Genomic DNA, 18,685 nt, shown 5'->3' on the forward strand with positions numbered 1-18,685 from the left:
TTCGAGCCCTCTCCAAGCACAGCAATGGCAGTACCCAGGAGAGCTCTTGGCTTTCATTGGGTTTTCCTTCCTTTGCCACAACCGTAACCCCCAAAATGCCAGAGTAAACTATAATGATTTGTAATGGTGCCCCAAGCAGATCAAGCACAACCTTGAGCTCCTTGAACTGCCCTGGATGCACTCAGATAACATACAAATATCCCTGCTTCACTTTATTTGGAGACTTTTCTCCAAAGGCTGTGTACATCTCTACAAAATACAAGGCGTGCTAATTCCATCATCTGCACACATGCCCCTCATTAAAGAACAATAATGAACAAATAAACACAAGAATTCAAAACTAAGATTGTACAGTGGTGCCTCGCTTTACGATTGCCCCGCATTACGACAAAACTGCATTACAACGATCTTTTTGCGATCTCAATTGCGATTGCGAAACAATGGTCTGAATGGGTTTTTTTCGCTTTGCAATTATCAGTTCCCCGCTTCGGGAACTGATTCTTTGCAAAATGACAATCTTCGGACAGCTGATCGGCGGTTTCAAAATGGCCACCGGCTAAATAAAATTGCTCCCCCCTGTTTTCTGGGATAGATTCCTCGCAAGACAGCCACCGAAAATGGCCACCCTATGTAGGATCTTCGCTGGACGGTGAGTTTCCAGCCTATTGGAACGTATTGAAGGGGTTTCAATGTGTTTCAATTGGCTTTTTATTTTCGCATTATGTCATTTTCGTTCTACAGTGATTTCGCTGGAGCGAATTAATGTCGTAATGCGAGGCACCACTGTATTAATTTTATTTTTCATTCAGAATTTTGACTGACTCATGTGGAGTCCATGTGAACTGAAGCAGCATGTTTCTACCCACAGGAAAATTTAATGATTCATATCATGCACAATTGTTCTTATTTTCTGCCAATGTTTAATTAATGAAGCACATACAGCTCTATTACTCCAATTTATCACTCTCTTGTTCTTCAGTAGTCTTAATTATAAATTAATGGTTAATCACTCAGTGTTTTTAAAAACTGTAATCATTTTAAAACAAAACTTTTCAAAGCTGGATCAAAGACAAAACTGGAAACCAAAAGTGAAGTTTTGCTGTGTACAAAGGATGATTAAACAATTATTGTCACACATTTGTACTCAGACCAAAATTACTGGGGGGAAAAATCAAAGCAGTTTTTGTGCCATTTAATAAGGTGCGAACTAACACGCAGAACAAGTGGCAGGCCATCTGAAAAAAGAACCTTAATTAATAGTGTTTTGTAGATAAAAAGAGCTCTAATGAGGTTTTGTATACAAGAGTACTAAATAAGAAAAAAAATTAAAAGATTTCATAAACCAATGGAGGCCTATCAACTGAAGGAACAAGTGAGTTTCAAAGGTGGAAGAAACTGAGGAAAAAACAAGCTATACTGTGCAGTGAAGTGGTGACAACAGAAAAGAAAATAGAGAAAGAATGGCATTCATCCTCACTGTCCACCATATTTTCCTGCTCAACTTTGTTGTCTCTAATAAATCGGAACAGAATTCACCAAAAAACATGTACTTTACCATGTTTAAATGTTTTGTGTTTTTACACAGATTTCAAGATAATGGGGAATTACAGATGTCAAATGAGATGTATAGGGTGTGTGTGTGTGTGTGTGTGTGTGTGTGTGTGTGTGTGTGTGTGTGTGTGTGTGTGTGTGTGTGTGTGTGTATACACACAACAGTTTCCCCTGTAGCGTCTATAGATTTATAGATTTATTCTGGTAGGATACTCTTGAAGTTGTATAATCATTGGTTGTTGTGGGTTTTTCGAGCTTCTTGGCCGTGTTCTGAAGGTGCTTCTTCCTAATGTTTCGCCAGTCTCTGTGGCCGGCATCTTCAGAGGACAGCAAACTTCAGAGGACAGCAAACAGTTTGCTGTCCTCTGAAGATGCCGGCCACAGAGACTGGCAAAACGTTGGGAAGAACCACCTTCAGAACACGGCCAAGAAGCCCGAAAAACCCACAACAACCATTAGATCCCGGCCGTGAAAGCCTTTGCGAATACATTGTATAATCATTGTTCATCTCATGAATTCATTGGGCTACATGTTTGTCTAACTTCAGTTGTTGCACTGGTCTTGCCTAACCACTGGCAGACCACCCCCACCTCTTGTATTTTTACTGTGAGTCTAATGCTGGATGCTGTCTCAACAGTCTACAAATGTGCCGTCCAGTTCACCAATGGCAAACCCATGTTTTAATAGGGTGCATGTCTATTTTAGCAAAAGAGACAGAGACCCATCTTTGGGCTTCAGTGTAGCACTCCACAGCAGCAAAAAGAGTTGTTGCTTCTCAGTGCCCCAAAGTTCAGCAGCAAGTCAGGAATAAGGTCTGCCTTTTCTTACTTGTTCCAACCCCAAGAGCAGTGCATTATCTCTCTAGTCACAATGAACAACCGAGGTGTCCAGGATTATCCAGAGTTCTTGCAGCCTGGAGAGGGTGATGTATAATCCTCTTGTAGTCCTTCTCAGCATCCTCCTCAAGTTGCTTTCCAAAGTAAAGGGGTTCATGGGCTGTTGATAGGTGTGGAACAGGTAATGTGCCCCTGACTGATTTGGCTACAGTGAGCTATAAGAAATGAAGCTATGTGGGTGTGGGAGGGAGCACTTTTGAGTTATGATGACTGTCACGTTCCTGCCTGTCTCTTGGTTGTTTCACCAAGCAAAGGGCACAAGTCAAGTGTTGTATCACTGCCACTTTACTTTATTTAGACTTATACCCCGTCCGTCTAGACAAAGTCTACTCAGGGCAGCAAAAATCATCTTTTCTCTAAACATACATTACTAAATACAACATTAGAAAGAATGTTATAGGAATGGTTAAATAAAATACTAGTCTTCGATTTCTCCAGAGTGAACTGCATCTTCGTAGCTCCCTCCTTTATCACCTTTACTTTCAGGCTGCAGTTTAATAAGGTCATCAATTCGAAGGATAGTAATTGCAGCTTCTGTTGCAAATTTCAGACTCTTTGTTTTGACAACAGTAGGTTCATATACACCAGCCTGCTTGTTGTCACATGGTTTCCCATTGACTAAATCAAGACCAATCCATTTCAGGTTTTTGTGTTCTGGATTCACTTGAGCTTCATTGTGAAATGCCCTGAGTTTTGCAACAAGGTCTATAGCATCTTGAGCAGCACTGACGGCTAAAGTGTTTGGGATAACCAGAAGAGATCTTGCAAACTCTGCAATAGCCAACTGTTCACGTGAACCCATGCTAGTTGCATAGTTTTCCAGATAAATGGAAAGGGCTGCTTCAACTGCACCACCTCCTGGAACCACACACTTTGATTCTAATACTCTTTTCTGCCACCAGTTGATTACATCAACATGGTTGATTATTAAAGATAGAGGTACAGGCAATGGGTCATTTTAAAAAGAAACAAATAGAAGTTGTTTATTGTTATAGGTGATGAAGATACAATCAATGTTTTTAACTCTTAACAAAACATCCTACTTAATCCACTCTCCACCGTCTACTCTCTCTCTACACCCCAAACTCCAAAACCCCCAATCTTCAAATCTAAAACTCTCAAACTACAAATTTCTCTAACTCCCAATTTCTCCCTTCCTCTTCCTGCAGAGACTCTTATATCTCATGACTCTGTCTCTCCAGCACTCTCATTGGTCCATGCAGATAATATATTAATATTCATGACCTGGGCAGACACCACAATGACCAATGTCAAAGTTCTTCTTTGGCTTTGCTCATGGATCTGCAGAGAATGGTGGTAAATCAAGTATTAATTGATAGTTCATCATAAAGCTTGTTCCAGGATTAACTCAATTTGAAACTGGAGACAAATGAAAATAGCAAAAGACCTAGTTCCTTCTGTTACAGACAGGAAGGATCATCTATATTATGAAATAAATTGCTCTTTATCTTAAAGTACAAAGGGCTGTTCATGGAGAAATTAAAAGAAACAGCTTTTGCAAATTAATAACAAGTTTCCAGTTCAGGTAGACACACCAAAGTTATAGAAACTCATGTCATGTACAGTGGATAGTTATAAAGGGAAGGATATTTCCTTCTCTCTACTTTTCTCTCAGACAAAAGGTTAATAACCATATGTTAACACTGTAAGTGACTTTTTTAAAGGAAGAGTGAAAGTCTTGGGGCCAAAGGGCCAAAATAAAAATTATGTTATTCAAAATTCTTTGAAAATCATTTTTAAACTGGCTACTCTTGATCTAAAAATGTTCTTGCTCTTGAAAGGATGGTGAGGAGAATGTGCCAGATACAGTACCAGTCCAAACTGTTGCTCTTCCCTGGCTTCTATTTGCCTCAAAAAGTGCTATTAACAGGAAACAACATCTCGGGGCAAATGATAGCAAAAAGCAGAATGAATTGTGCATGAGTTTTTCTAAATAGGAGTCTGGCCAAAATTTTTAATGCAAAATAGAAATTTTTCAAATAAAAACTAAGGTTCTCTCTGTTTCTCCCTCCCTCTCTGTCTATCTTTTAAAATATTGTTACTGATGAAAGACATATTGGATATATTGCAACCTACATATGATGCCTTTTAAGATGTTTTTAGCTGAGAGGGACATTTTTAAAAGTCAGTTAATCCAGTAACAGTCAAAATTTCCCTCACTACCTCAGATTCTTTTTCTCACCTTTGCCCATTCATGATTCTGTCAGAGTAAGCAATAAAATCTGTCAGAAGTGGACAGTTAGAGTGAAGTGTTCTGTCAGCTGTACAGTCAATCAATTAGTCAGTAATTAAGCTAGTTAACTAGTTAAGCTCAGTGATGTAGCAAGTTAACATTTTTACACAATATGTTTGTTTTTGTCTAGGAAGAACTGTAAGTCAACAGAAACATTTTATTCTTTCTAATTGCCTGTGTCTCTGAGAAAATGTATCAAGACAATAAATGCCAGTTGAAGTAAACGAACAAATAATGGGTGGTCTACTGAGGAAGGCTTGTAACTCAATCTACTCTGTAGGTTCCTGTCTATACCATTTTATCTGCAGCATAATTAAAATAAAGTCCGTTTTATTTTAAGCCACACTCAATTTTCTCACATACTCTGCCCCGAAGAAAGAGTGCTGATCTTTTGGCTCTTATATAGGACAAAAAAATATTACAAATGTTGTCTGTTTTTGGCGCTAAAAGGATGTCTCAGTGTGTCAAAATACCCTTTTCTTTGCAGATTGGAAACTTTATGAGTACAGTGGTACCTCACAAGACAATTACCTCGCAAAACAATGAATCCACATGACGATGAGTTTTTGCGATCTCCATTGTGCTTCGCAAAACAGTCTTTCCTCTAGGCGATTTCCGCTGGACGATGTTTTGGTCCGTGCTTTGCAAGATGCTTTTTTCCGGGACCGATGCTTCGCAAGATGAAGATTTTTACAGCTGATCAGCGCTTTGCAAAATGGCTTCCCTATGGGCGATCTTCGCACAACAACAACTATTTTCCCCATTGGAATGCATTAAATGGATTTCAATGCATTCTAATGGGGGAATGCTTTTTGCAAGACAATGTTCTCGCTAAACAGCAATTTCAATGGAACGGATTATCATCGTCTTGCGGGGCACCACTGTATTTGTTACATTCTTACTCAAAAGACATCACTTCATGTTACAGGCAAATATGCATCACATGAGTGTGGCCCACAGACTTGATGTGGATGTAACATTTGACTTTGCGTTGCTGTTCAGAAATCTCTTAGAAGCAGGAAAGTTTAAGAGAAAAAAGTTACATGTATGTGATTTTGGATTTGATTTTACTGAAAGAAAATCACAGCTTTCACAGAGAATACCTAAATTAATCATTACTTCTTGTGGTTACTTTAGGATATATTAAAATACAGGACTGTGACTGATATATATTTTCTTTTCCTCCCTCAGAAGCTTATTAAAAAATTCTTGAGCAGCATAAAATAAAATATTTAGAGACACCATAAAGCGGCTCACTTATCTTTGAGAACCAAATAGCAGCAAGAAATTTAGCAATTTTTCCAGAAAAATGAGGATTTTTGTCTTCTATTAGTTTAGGAACAAGGTCTTTAGAGAGCAGTGCTTCCAGAAGATCAAAAAAGGTTTAATAAAATCCTTTCTCACAGGTGCATGAAAAAGGAAGTGCAAAAGTACTCAGCCTAGTGTTGTCACTAGGGGTAAGGTTGTCCTGACAATCTTTCTTTCATCTCCCTTGCATGTCCTTCAAATGAACAACAATCAATCTCACGTGTAAAAAGACTTGGTAGTAATGTGGAGTAGTTAGATGGAAGAAATATGATTATATCTACCTAACTTGGAAAGAGAGATACCACAGAAGGAGGGAGAACATACTTGTCAAGCTCTGATCCAAGTAGTAGCCAAATCTATTTGGAGAATCTGCTTCCTTATATATAAAATCTTGATTCTCATTTGTCCATCTCCACAATTAATTATTGTGATTTAACCTGGACTTCTAGCTTAAAATCTGTTCATTCCTACTAGGAGGATTTAAAAGAATTTTCTCGTAGTAGTACAGGACCTGTTGGAAAAGATGAGTTTCAGATTTAATTTGAATTCCTTGTCTTGATAGAAGGCTGGACTGATTCCATCCATAAAACAACATTTGTTACACACCATGGGACATGCATTAACCTCCTTAGGAAGGAAGAGAGGGGCTGAGCAAATTTCTCAGAAACTGCAGTTAACCATACTGGAATACATATATTTTTAAGTCTCGAAGTTTTTGGTTTTTTTTTAAAAAAAGCATTCATTATTGTTAACATTTCTGGTTCACTTGCTGTATTTGTGAAGAGCCTGTGTTACACAGAACCCATTTTAAATTTCTTCTGCTCTGTTTCTTCTAAATAAATTCTTTCACAAAAACCTTTAATCAGTCTCTTGTAATATACCTTAAACTGTACCATTTTCTTTTATTTGAAATAATTATATCTCAGATTTAATTGTGTACAATGCACAAAGCAAAAAAAACTTGGAACATTTCTTCAAAAGCTTTATCTAGTTTGCATTGTGTGTGTATTTTCAAAGCATAGCAGAAGACAAATAACTTATATTTTGTGATATTAGAAGGGACAGGCTGAGATTCTTACTTAGAGAGGAAGGAGGGATGTAAGAAAGAAACAGAAGAAACAGAACATTGGGAGACAATAAATGACTATTCTAGGGGGACTTACTGAAAAGATACACGAACCCTGGACTGTAACCTGGTAGTCTATTATTGTAGACCACAAACCATCTCTAGCTGCCTGCAACTAGTTGTGTCCAATCCTTCATAGCCTAAAATGTAACATTTGTATTCTGATCCTCCCACAAGGAAGATAGATCTATCTAGTAAATCAAGAATAGGAAACATTTGCTTTTTGGTCCACATCTCTCAGAATCTCACAGCTAACATGGGACTCTGTGAGATTCTGGGAGTTGTAATGTAAAAACCAAACACTATATCCCATTCTAGTGAAGTGTTGTCATGTGTATCCAGACCTATCACCACATTGGTTACATGCATACATATCCTGTTGGCTTCCATGTACAGATCTCCCTTGGTAGGTGAAGGCATTTCAGCAAAGAGATTTCTGCTGAGACTAAGATAATTGTCTAATATCAAGTCAATTCTGACTTGATATTAGACAAACCCTCGCCAGGATTTTCTAAGTACTAAGAAGTGACCTTCATAGGACCTTCTAAGTACTAAGAAGTGACCTTCAGGTGGCTGGCTGGGACTTTGAACACAGCGTGGCTGAGCAGGCACCATGAGGAATCAGACTCTTTACCTCTGTACCCAACTCAATGACCTATGCAGCCAGCTCTTGCCTATAAATGCTCAGGCACTGAAATTTCTGATACATGCATTCAAGGACAACATGCACAGCACAATATTCCCTATGCTAAATGTTGTAGTGTTCTTCCACAATATCCTTCTCAGAAGATAAGATGAAAGCTCAGAATGGAGAGTCAGGGTAAAAAAAGCAGAACTCAGAAAATTACTCCTGAGAAGAAATATGTTAAACCAATTCATAAGTATGTAGTATCAGGATCATGTTCAGTCTTAGAGCATCATTCTACCATTATGTCCTAAAGGTGATTATCATGTTTTCCAAGTTCTGCAGCAAAGTTAAAGCTGAATAAAACAAGGACAGGTCAATGGAACCTGGTGTCCTTTGTGATTGATGGGCCAGAAAAAAACACAGCAGCCACTCATGACTGGAGCCACAAATGGCAGATAAAGTCATGGGGTGTTCTCTCTTGTTATTTCCTGCACATGCGCTTATAGATGTACACCTGCAGCAAAGTTGGGGGACAGTTCATAAAGACATGCACAGAGGCAAGGCAGCTGTATTCATTCAGTTAGAGACTGCCTCATCCCTTCCCACATTCATTAATTCCACAGCTCAACAGAGGAGCAGAGAAATACGATTTGCCCTCCAAATTAAAAGTGTTGCAATCTACTTCCTTCTTCTCTCTCCCTCCCCCATCTCACTTATTTTTCTCTTTCTCTTGACCCACCTCTGGTGAAAAGGCATGCAGGAGAGTGTCAGCTTGAGGTAGCTGGAGCTTGAAATATTTGTTGTTGTTGTTGTTGTTTAGAGTCATGTCCGACTCTTTGTGACCCCATGGACCAGAGCATGCCAGGCCCTCCTGTCTTCCACTGCCTCCCGGAGTTTGGTCAAATTCATGTTGGTAGCTTGAAATATTACAGTCTCCTATTTGCCATACTAGAGTAGCCTTCGGTGGAAGAGTAAAACAGATGGAATGGGATTCAAATGGGATTACAGAAAAACAGGAAGGGAGAAGAAAAGGAAATAAAGCAAGCAGAAAAGAGTACAAACGGGTTCAAGACATAGCCAAGGAACCCTAACTGGAGATGCTGAAGGCTCAGTCATAAAGGCAACCTAAGCGACTGCATGAAGTATCTAAATTCCAGGGGTGCCTGCCTGCCTTAGTTATGTTAATATCTTTGAGGGAAAGCTGCTACCCACGCTTCTGGAGGAGGCACAAAGAGAAAGCTGTTTGCCCAGGGCTGGCACAACCACAAAGATAACCTAAATATCTCTGTGAAGTGCCAACATTCTAAGGGGATCTGCTTCTGCTCTGTACATGTCTTGGAGAGAAAATAAGTCTGCTTTCGGAGCCCAAACACAGAGGCAACTTAACTGCTCATCAGCATTCCAGCGGAACAATCAGTGACCTTCTTGTCTTCACCAATCGCCTAGGGCATCGACATGTTTGTAAAAGAGAGGGAAGGAGAGACAAGGCAGGCAGGCACCACGAACAGAAGAAAACAAAACTCCCTGTCCGTTCTCAATAATTTAATGTGCCATCGTTGTGTCATCCAACGTACAATAATATAGATAGAGTGTCAAAACTTTTCTTTGCTAAGGGCAGCAATGTGTTTCTGTTTCCTTTTATAGGGGCCGCTGGAAGGAAGGAGCTAAAGACAAAGCTCAGGAGGCCTTAGGAGATCTTGTGATCCAAGGCCGAGTGGGGCTAAGGATATGCATCGTGACAGCCTTAGCCATAATGCCGACTTCTCATCTCCTGCTCCTGGGGCACATGGATTCTGCAGCTCGGATGTGAAATTATGGAGGAAAAGGAGGTGGTGGAGACGTCCACAGCTTTTCTATAAAGCAGCATCACGTTCTTCCACCTTCATCCTTTCTCCGCGTTCTTGCTGCGGCACTTATAGACCACAAATTTAATCAAGCTCATCTTGATTAGATTAATGTATTCATTATGCAAAGAAGTTTCACTGCTTAAACTTCACACAGGAGAGAGAAAAAGGAAGGGAATATTGTGCCCTTAAAACATCACAAGGCAAGATTCTCTTTGACAGTTGTTTGCAGAAGAAGGGGTCAAAATGCAGGTTAAATGAACCTTTTATAAGCACAAGGCAAGATTTTTCTTTCCCTTGCTGGAGTGATGAAAATTGGAAACAAGTAACTTCCATGAGCACTGTCTCTTCTTTCGAAAGAAAGATGCACAAAACAAAAGGTATATTAATCGCTTTTTTAAAAGCACAGTATTTTAATAGCAATGGATGCAAAGGCCTGCCACTCTTTTTAATCCCGCAGAAGTCTATTTATTAGGGCATAGTTAAGAAATTAATCTTATTTGATGGGATTTCATATATTTTATAAAATAATACATTTTTTTCTCTTTTTCCCTTATGTCATTATCTTTTCTGCTATCTTTCTCTTGGATGCTAAAAGGATGTACATGCAAAAAGCTACCAATCCTGTTAAAAATAGACTAAAATTTTCACAGGATCACAAGCTAAGGTTTAGTTGTCATTGTGTCTAGGGGTGTTGTTTAAGATCATTTGAGTATGCATGCTGTAAAGGAGCATTTGTCTGTATCTCTGTTCAACTCACTGTTTCTGGGGCCTGTTTGACTAGTCAGTATGCTTTAAATAGCCTCTGTTTATAGTAAACCATTTAGGGATAGATGATAGATAGACAGATTTGTAAATGGAAAGCAACCTGTTTTTGGTGAAGGTTGTGGGATCAACAAAAGTGCAGCACTGACATTTAGAAAAACCATGGATGATCAAGTCCTTCTACCACTGTGATATCTATCATCTGTTTACACTCATGCCCCGCTTAACGATTGCCTCACTTAATGAGGAAATCATTTTATGATGAGGTTTTTGTGATCACAATTGTGATCACAAAACGATGGTCTAAATGGGGGAATTTCGCTTAGCGATGATCGGTTCCCTGCTACGGGAACCGATTTTTGCTTTACGACAATCAAAAACAGCTGATCGTCGGGTTTCAAAATGTCTGCTGGCTGAAGAAAATGGCCCCCTGCTGTACTTAGGGATGGATTCCTCGCTGCACAGGCATGGAAAATGGCCGCCCCTATGGAGGATCTTCTCTGGACGTGAGTTTTCAGCCCATTGGAACGTATTAACTGGGTTTTAATGCGTTTCAATGGGCTTTTTTATTTTGTTTGATGATGTTTTCGCTCTACAGCAATTTCTCTGGAACAAATTAACATCGTCAAGCAAGGCACCACTGTACTTTACTTTTTACTTTTATTGAATTTATACCCCGCCCCTCTAGACAAAGTCTACTCTAACCTCTTTCCCTTTGGTATCATCAAAACCTTTTTTTCTATCACAAAGCTCCACAAGATGTTGTGACTGGTCACAGAACACTTAAATATATGCATGCTTCAAATGATCACATTTTTATTGTTTTGTTTTTAATGTTCACTGTTTTAATTTGTTCCATGATCATATAATAAAAGTAAATTACTCTGTGTGATGCTGCTGCAATTGGGCACGAAACATTCATTACGCTTGAACCTATACTTGTAAAAATTTGATGGTTTGATGTATAAAAACATATTTATGGTATATACCATTATTCCACAAGCTGTCAAAGACAGAAAAGAAAAAAAGAGAGTAAAGGGAAAGCACCGTCCATTCCCAAAGAACCCTGTCATAGACACACATGCCAAGGCATGCATTCTGCTTTAAAAATTCAATTTTTTTCACTATGGTTTATGATTTTGTTCATAGTAAATTTATACTGAATTTTCAATATAAGGGCATAGGGCTTATATAATTTTTAGATTGTTCTTTTATAAAAGTGTATCCATCATGAACTCTTTATTCAAATTGGGGGGACTGTATATTGAAATATAGAGGGTGGAGAGGGGGTTAGATTCAATTTTTGCATCAGATATCATCTAATCAGATTTTTTTTATTATGACAATTATTGAATTAGCAAAACATAATCAAATGTTTTCCTTATTACCTAATGCTCACAGGACACTTTAATTGCCAGTTTATTTACATATTTGGGAGCTGCAGTACTGAATTATTCACACTCAGACTGACTCTTGTTGAACTTGCCTATGGTACTGATTGAGGTAATTTCAAAATTTAATGTGAGAATATTATATTGGAGTGAAAAATGAAGCCCAACAGAATAGGAAAGATGGGAATAAATCTATTAATTATGAATTCTGAGTGCGCTGTACAAGAAATGAATTACAACTCTTGGTTGTCAATTCCTGGAACTAAGCAAAATGGAGTGAGGCTATGATTATATGACTTGAGTGAGGAGCGAGTCTACTTGATTATATGACTAAGTTCAGGAGGAATGGCATGAAGCAGTAATGTAATCTGCAACGTGAGAACAGAACATGGGCCGGCCAGTCTGCAATGCAGATGCATTAACAATAATTTGGGCAATAGGACTTAATGATATACCTATATCAGAATTGAGTGGTAGTGGGCTTGGATGTGGTTTCATTCAATGCCACTCTTACTCCTCCTGTAAGAGTAAGCTCTGGCCTCTAGCGCCAAATCTTAAGATGGCACCAGATGCCTGTAACTGCAAAAAGGGCACATTAAAACAACATTCTGTCATATGTTAGGCTTAGCTAGTTGTAGTCATGGCAACGTGGTTGACTAGCATAGCTCCAGCAAGTTAATCCTACACACAGTTTAAAAAATGGAGAATGATCAAAGCAACCAAGTGCAATATTAGTTCTTTTTTCGGGGGGGGGGGGGCAGGGTAAGATTCTTTCTTTTAACCACAATATGGAACATTACTTTTTAAAAAGTAATTCTTTACTTCCAGTGGCATGATGTTGTAACTGTTTGTTGGTGAAAGAAACCATGTTAGTGCATTATGGCTGTTGTTATACACATATACACAGTGACATAATCTCCAGCTCTTTCTAATGGCTGGTTTCAATATTGCACCTTGATTTTTTTTTAATATAGAAAAATATTAAAAAAGCAAATACTTGCGACAGAGGAATGGTAAAGTTTTTTCACATACAGTCATGTCATGGCTGTATGTGAAAAACACGGCTTCAATCATTTCCTTCCTTCCTAAGAGATTTTGCTGCCTGAGGTGTAGGAGCAAGTGACATTCTCCCAACCCACCCATAATAAGGTACAGTGGACCCTCAACTTACAGAATTAATCCGTAGTGGAACTGTGGCCGCAGGTCGAAAAGTCCATAGGTCGAGGGTCAATTTCCCATAGGAATGCATTGAAAACCATTTAATCTGTTCCAGGCAAAGAAAAAAATACTGGGCTTCCAAAGCTGCACCCGCTGCCCTCTGTCTCCCGTCCCTGGTGCCCTCTGCCTTCTGTCCCTGTGTGGGGATGGGAGACAGAGGGCAGTATAGATTTGGAAGCCCTGGAAGCCAAAAGCTGCTCCGTGCCAGCTGCTGGCTTTCAGAGCCAATTCGCACCCGTTGCTAGCTTTCAGCTTCCCGGGCTTCAAAACCCCCTCTGCTGCCCTGTCTCCCATCCCTGGTGCCCTCTGCCTTTTGTCCCTGTGGGGACAGAAGGCATTGGGCAGCGGAGACGGTAGGCAAAGGGCAGTGGGAGTGGCTCTGAATTCCTCCCCTTCCTCCCTGCCTTTCGTAGATCGAGGCTCCGGCCACAAGTTGAACTAAAATTTTGCATCCGGAGCTTTTCGTACCTCAAAATTTTTGTAAGTAGGGACCTTCATAAGTCAAGGGTCCACTGTATAGAGCACTCAGATCAGACAAACTATTTTGGCTCATGCACAGAAGCACCAAAACACTTCTTACTTCTAAAAATAAAAATAAGTAATTGAGAATAATAAGTTCAGCAACCAATACTGTGCTCCTCTCTCCTGAGACTTAATATGTGCTGCCTGAGATGAGGCAGGACAATGTCAAACATGTCTAGCAACTTCCTGATGTGGTCACAGAAATAACATTCCATCAATATCTATTCACTTATGGGGGAATTAAATTCCATCTGCACACTCTTCCTCTCGCCCTATTTATTACATCAATGGAATTTTATTTTATACCCAGCTTCCAGGCTTTGAGTAGCTGGAGTCAATTAACTGCCATTGATTCAGGCAGACTATTGCTGAAGTAGTGATCATGATAATAGACCGACTAATGCAATGCTAAAAGGGTCTCCTTGTATGATCAAAGATTAGGAAAAATGATAATGAACCAGTAGCCTGAAAGGTCTTTTTTAAAAAAAACCAGGTTGTCCTTTGTAACTAAAAAGTAATGTAGTGATTATGATTTTTGCTATCATTTATTTGTTCCCTTTCTCTTAATTCTTCACACTAAATCATGGACTCCTTTCCCCGTTTCTGAAGGAACTCTTGGTATCTTGGTATATATATATATATAAACAATTAGTTATTTTCCATCATCATCCTGTCTTTGCAGTAAAGAGTTGTTTTCAGCTATGATACATGTACCACTGATAGGGGACATTAGTAGTTTAGGTGGGACAAAAGGTTTCTGTAACTAATAGAATCACAGAACTGTACAGTTGACTCCAAGAGTCATTAAGTCTCATCTCTGTCTATATAAGAAATGTCAGTGGAAGCATTCCTAACAGATGGTCCCCAGCCACAACATCTTTCTTGGAAAAGGTAGAGAAGTGAAGTCCAAGTCCTCTGAAGTGGTCTGTTCTTTTTATTGCCAGGAAGTTCCTATTAACATTTTGCTGATATCTTTCTTGCTGGTTCTGGTTTTACCCTTTTGAACTGCAGAAATTAGGCTTGCTGCATCCTCCACATGACCATCTTTCAAAGATTTAAAGATGGCTATAACGTCACTCCTGGAGTTAACCTTGTAGGCTGTCTTGAGTAGGTTTAGCAGGGAGGGACTTTTTTTGACTGGGGTGACTATCAATCAGCCCAGCAGTAACCAGTTGTTCCTTCCCTGTTTCTGGTTTCAAAGAAGATCTCACCTCTCCATTCTATCTTTTTCCCTCTTATTTTTTTTTTACTCTCCTGGCAGTTAGTCTGCAGGCAATGCAGTTAGAATGTAGTCTGCAGGAGTCTGCTGGAAGCAGGCTGTGAGTCTGTTGAGGCCTGTTGCTGTAAGTAGTCATTTTGTACTGTATATTGTTTTTGATCTGTTCAATTGTGAGTAAACAGAACCTTTTATTCTTTCTCTTATCAGTGTCTCAGAGTGAATTGTCCAAACCGTAAGTGCCGGTTGATGAGCAATAAGAGGTGGTCTGCCCTGGGAAGACTTGGTTCTGTTCTGTAAGTCCCTGCACTTCTGCTACGCAGTCAGAGGAGTTTAGCCAAAATTCAAAACTCTGCAAAAATTACCTCTTAGTCCTCATATAATTTGGTCCATGTGGATGAAGATGTGGATGAAAGCTCATAATGAAATGCATTTATTGATCTTAAAGGTACCACAATCCTTTCACTTTTGACCATAGAGTACATAACCTCAGCCACACAGTGGACATGGTGTTTGGATGGCAGTGTGGCGTTCGTCCCTCGTGCCACTTGCCTAACTCCGCAAACACAGAGCACACAAAGGCAAACTACTACTCCTTTGCACCAGCTGCCACCAGTTGATCACTGAATCAACATTAATTATGGAAGGATGAAGATGACGGTCCAAACTTCACTGTCTTTTAAATAAAACTTGTTTATTGATTACAGATGTTTGATTATTAATCATAGGTAACTTCTATTATCATCAATCTCAACCTTCTGTTTGCCCTCCCAGGCCCCAAAATAAAGACGCAAGACAGTGGTATGGATTAAAATACGGGCCACACTTTATTAATTCAATTCTGATTATAGCTATCATTATCATCATAAAATAAGGGGGCCTGCAGTAGTGCGGAGAAAGAAATGCAGGGCAAACATGATACCCTAACCAGCCAATGGGCGAGTCCCAGGCCCCAGGTTCCAGCTGTCTTGACAAAATCAGGAACCTGGGCAGCCTATATTAAACACCCCAGTCCTCGAGCCATCTTTATTTTATGACTGTTGGTCCGAAAGTGGCCCAGCGCATCTCCTGCTGCTGGCCCTATAATCGCACAATCCACAGAGCCGGGAGGTCTGATGCGCTGTTGGATTAACATAATTATCAAAGGGACACACCCCAGTTTGTCCCCGCACTACCCACCAGTGTGACCGAGAATACCACCAATCAAATGCCAACAACCCTTCTCCAGTGTGGGATAGGCGAAAAATCCCTCCATCCATTAGCCAATCAGGATAGAGATCAAAAATTCCTATCCGGCCTCATAAGGCAATCCAAAAGCACACTAGAAAGAGGGCAGGTGGGTGGGTGCCCGAAAGAGAAAGAGAATGATTTGTGGCTAGCGTTCGCTTAAGTAAACACTAGCCACTACCCCCCTTGACATGTGGCCTGGGCTGTCCTGCGACTTCTCGGCGCCGTGGAGGGCAACGGCTGGATTCGCAGTTCAAGGGTGTTATCTTGCCCTTCCTGCATCTGGAAATTTGTCATAACAGTTCTTATTCACTCTTCACTCTAATCACACCTCAGATCTCCCAAATACCACACTCTATCTCCTTCTCCACTCTGACTCACTAACTGACTGACTGTTCACTCTCTGACTCCGCCTCTTTAGTACATATCTCTTGGCTCCGCCTCTCAGCAACATTAGCCTGAAACATGACTATGCATGACTACTTAACATAATGGGGTGAACGCTACAGGCAGTGTGACCAGAATTCTACTTAATCAACATGGACAAATTTGTAAGCCTTGAGGAATGCAACATGGATGGAACCCCATTATAGGAGGGAAAACATGTTAGCTGAGGAAATATGAGCTCCTCTTGACATCTACTTTGACTCTCAGAGATATTCCTGATCACCACCATGGAGTCATCTCATTCTGAGATGTTCCTTCCGAAAAACTTCTTTTATCTTCATGGCAATCCACAATCACTGCCATGCAATATTGCTGACTAATGCAGACTACTGGTGTGGTAAAAAAAAACCCCTTTCCTGGGTCCCAACTTCACTGCATTCTATAGCTGGAAAATGGGAAGCACGACACATAAGTCATTTTCATGCTGCATACTATCTTTAGCTCTATCACCATGGCAATGGTCTCATGACAAAGGAAATCTGCAAAGGCAGCACTAAGCATCTCACTTGCATCCAGAGACTTTCAAGTATCGGTGAATTAGCAAATACATGGCAAACGCACAGATATGAACACCCAGAGAAGTTCAATAGTGCTCTCACCAGGAGAGGAAGAAAAAAGAATAACATGGGGTAGTTTTATTCAGATGAGAGCAGACAATGGAAGATAGCTACACATCTATTGAATAGAAATAGGGTGCTTTGAATTCGTCCCATCCACTTACCCTGCCAGGCCCTATTTGCAAATTTGGTTTTCTCAGACATTATTTTGTTTTTTCTATAATATTTCCCCTAAGAAAGGATGCTCAAATGTTGAGATTTTGATATGAATATGTATTAATTATAAATATTGTATAGTGAAAGTAAAATGGCTGTTTTTACCTGAGTCATTGTACTGATTGTATTCAGGTGTAGTTGCCAAGGTTTGTGACTTAATGTTGTATAGCTGTGGTACATGATGAAACTTTGTGTAACTGGAAAATGAAGTAATGTATTTTCTGATTGGTCCCAGAACTGGGCATAAGTTATGTGAAAGGGGGGCATTTTATCTGCTGTAAGTCAGATCATCTTTTTCTATGCTATGTGTTGTATCATATCATGTTATGCTGCCAGATGAATGTCTGTTCTCTCTGTATATATGTTATTAGACTAAGTTTCTATTTTCCTCTCTCAGTGTCATAGTATCTATGCAAACTAATATCTCCTAACTCTGCTAATGTTCTGAGAATACGTGTTTAACCAAAATTCTCAACACAAAGTCCCATTAAAATTTCACATAGGCAAAAGATGGAAGCAATCTTAGATGGAAGCAATAGCATGCTTTTAGGGATGTTTGCTTCTCCAGCTCGCCCTGATAACTCAAGGAGGCCATTGAATAGTCCCATAATTCCCAGCAGGAAGTGATGGTCAACATTTCCAGAAAAAGAAGGACCTGGAAGGATCTTTTCAGTGTAGAAGCCAGGCTGTGCCACCTATCTCCTGCTAGAAAGTAAGGTCTTTTTTTAAAAAAAAAATGTGAAGGTGACAGCAGGGATAGCAAAATGCAGACTTTACTTCACAGAAAGTGTGATTTGAAGGAGGCTGGCTACATATTTGAGCAGGCTGAACTCTCTTTTCAAATCCTTCTCTTCAAAATCTTGCACTGTGTCATAGTTCACACCACAGGGAAAAATGCATAGCAGATGTGTACACCTGCTTTTGTGTTTCATATTATTACTTTTTAGCAGTTCAGCAGGGTAAAAGCTAGTTATTTAGAAAATCAGGAGTTTCATTTTTTGTTTTGCTTTGTTTTTACAAATGCAATTGTTTCAACCAAACCAAGGCCAAAATGGTTTTGTTTTATATAAGTGGTTCTCAACCATTATGCCTGGTGGTCTAAATAGGACACTGGATTTTTATATGCGTTTCTAAGAATTCACTGTCCTTCAAACCACATATCCTTGCCTAAGTGCCATTAGTTACTGGGCAATACCTACCACATATTATCCATCTGAACTGCTGAATAGCTAAGTGCTTTGTATCTGGCTGTGGAGCCAGAGGATGAGAGTTCAGTTCCCCACTGGATCCCTTCCAGCTCTGCAGTTCATGACGATGATGATCTACAACATTTTGGTATGCTCAAAGCTACTTTGGCCAGTAGCTGCTCCAATGATCCCCAACCCTCCAATCCCCCCCTAAAAAAATAGGGGGATGTACTGGTTGAAATTCCGCTTGTGCAAATTCTGTGGTGTCAGGCCAAAAGTATCATCAGCCAGGGCAATTTTATGGCAATGAAACATTTCACTCTTCCATCACA

The 18,685-nt window shown here is 39.8% G+C and overlaps 1 protein-coding gene across 1 annotated transcript; it reads right to left on the minus strand.

The window, feature by feature from the left end:
• Nucleotides 1-2,865: 2,865 nt before the first annotated feature.
• Nucleotides 2,866-3,249, minus strand: LOC140705550 (T-complex protein 1 subunit alpha-like). Its single transcript, XM_072993276.2, has one exon. It carries the CDS (start codon nt 3,247-3,249, stop codon nt 2,866-2,868), a length of 384 nt encoding a protein of 127 aa, XP_072849377.2.
• Between the last annotated feature and the right edge of the window lie 15,436 nt (nt 3,250-18,685).

This window comes from Pogona vitticeps, chromosome 3, assembly GCF_051106095.1.
Source record: "Pogona vitticeps strain Pit_001003342236 chromosome 3, PviZW2.1, whole genome shotgun sequence".
Lineage (NCBI taxonomy): Eukaryota > Metazoa > Chordata > Lepidosauria > Squamata > Agamidae > Pogona > Pogona vitticeps.

Excerpts from the sequence above, each read along its gene's own strand:
- LOC140705550 (XM_072993276.2), bottom strand. The coding sequence starts at position 3,249 with ATGGGTTCACGTGAACAGTTGGCTATTGCAGAGTTTGCAAGATCTCTT.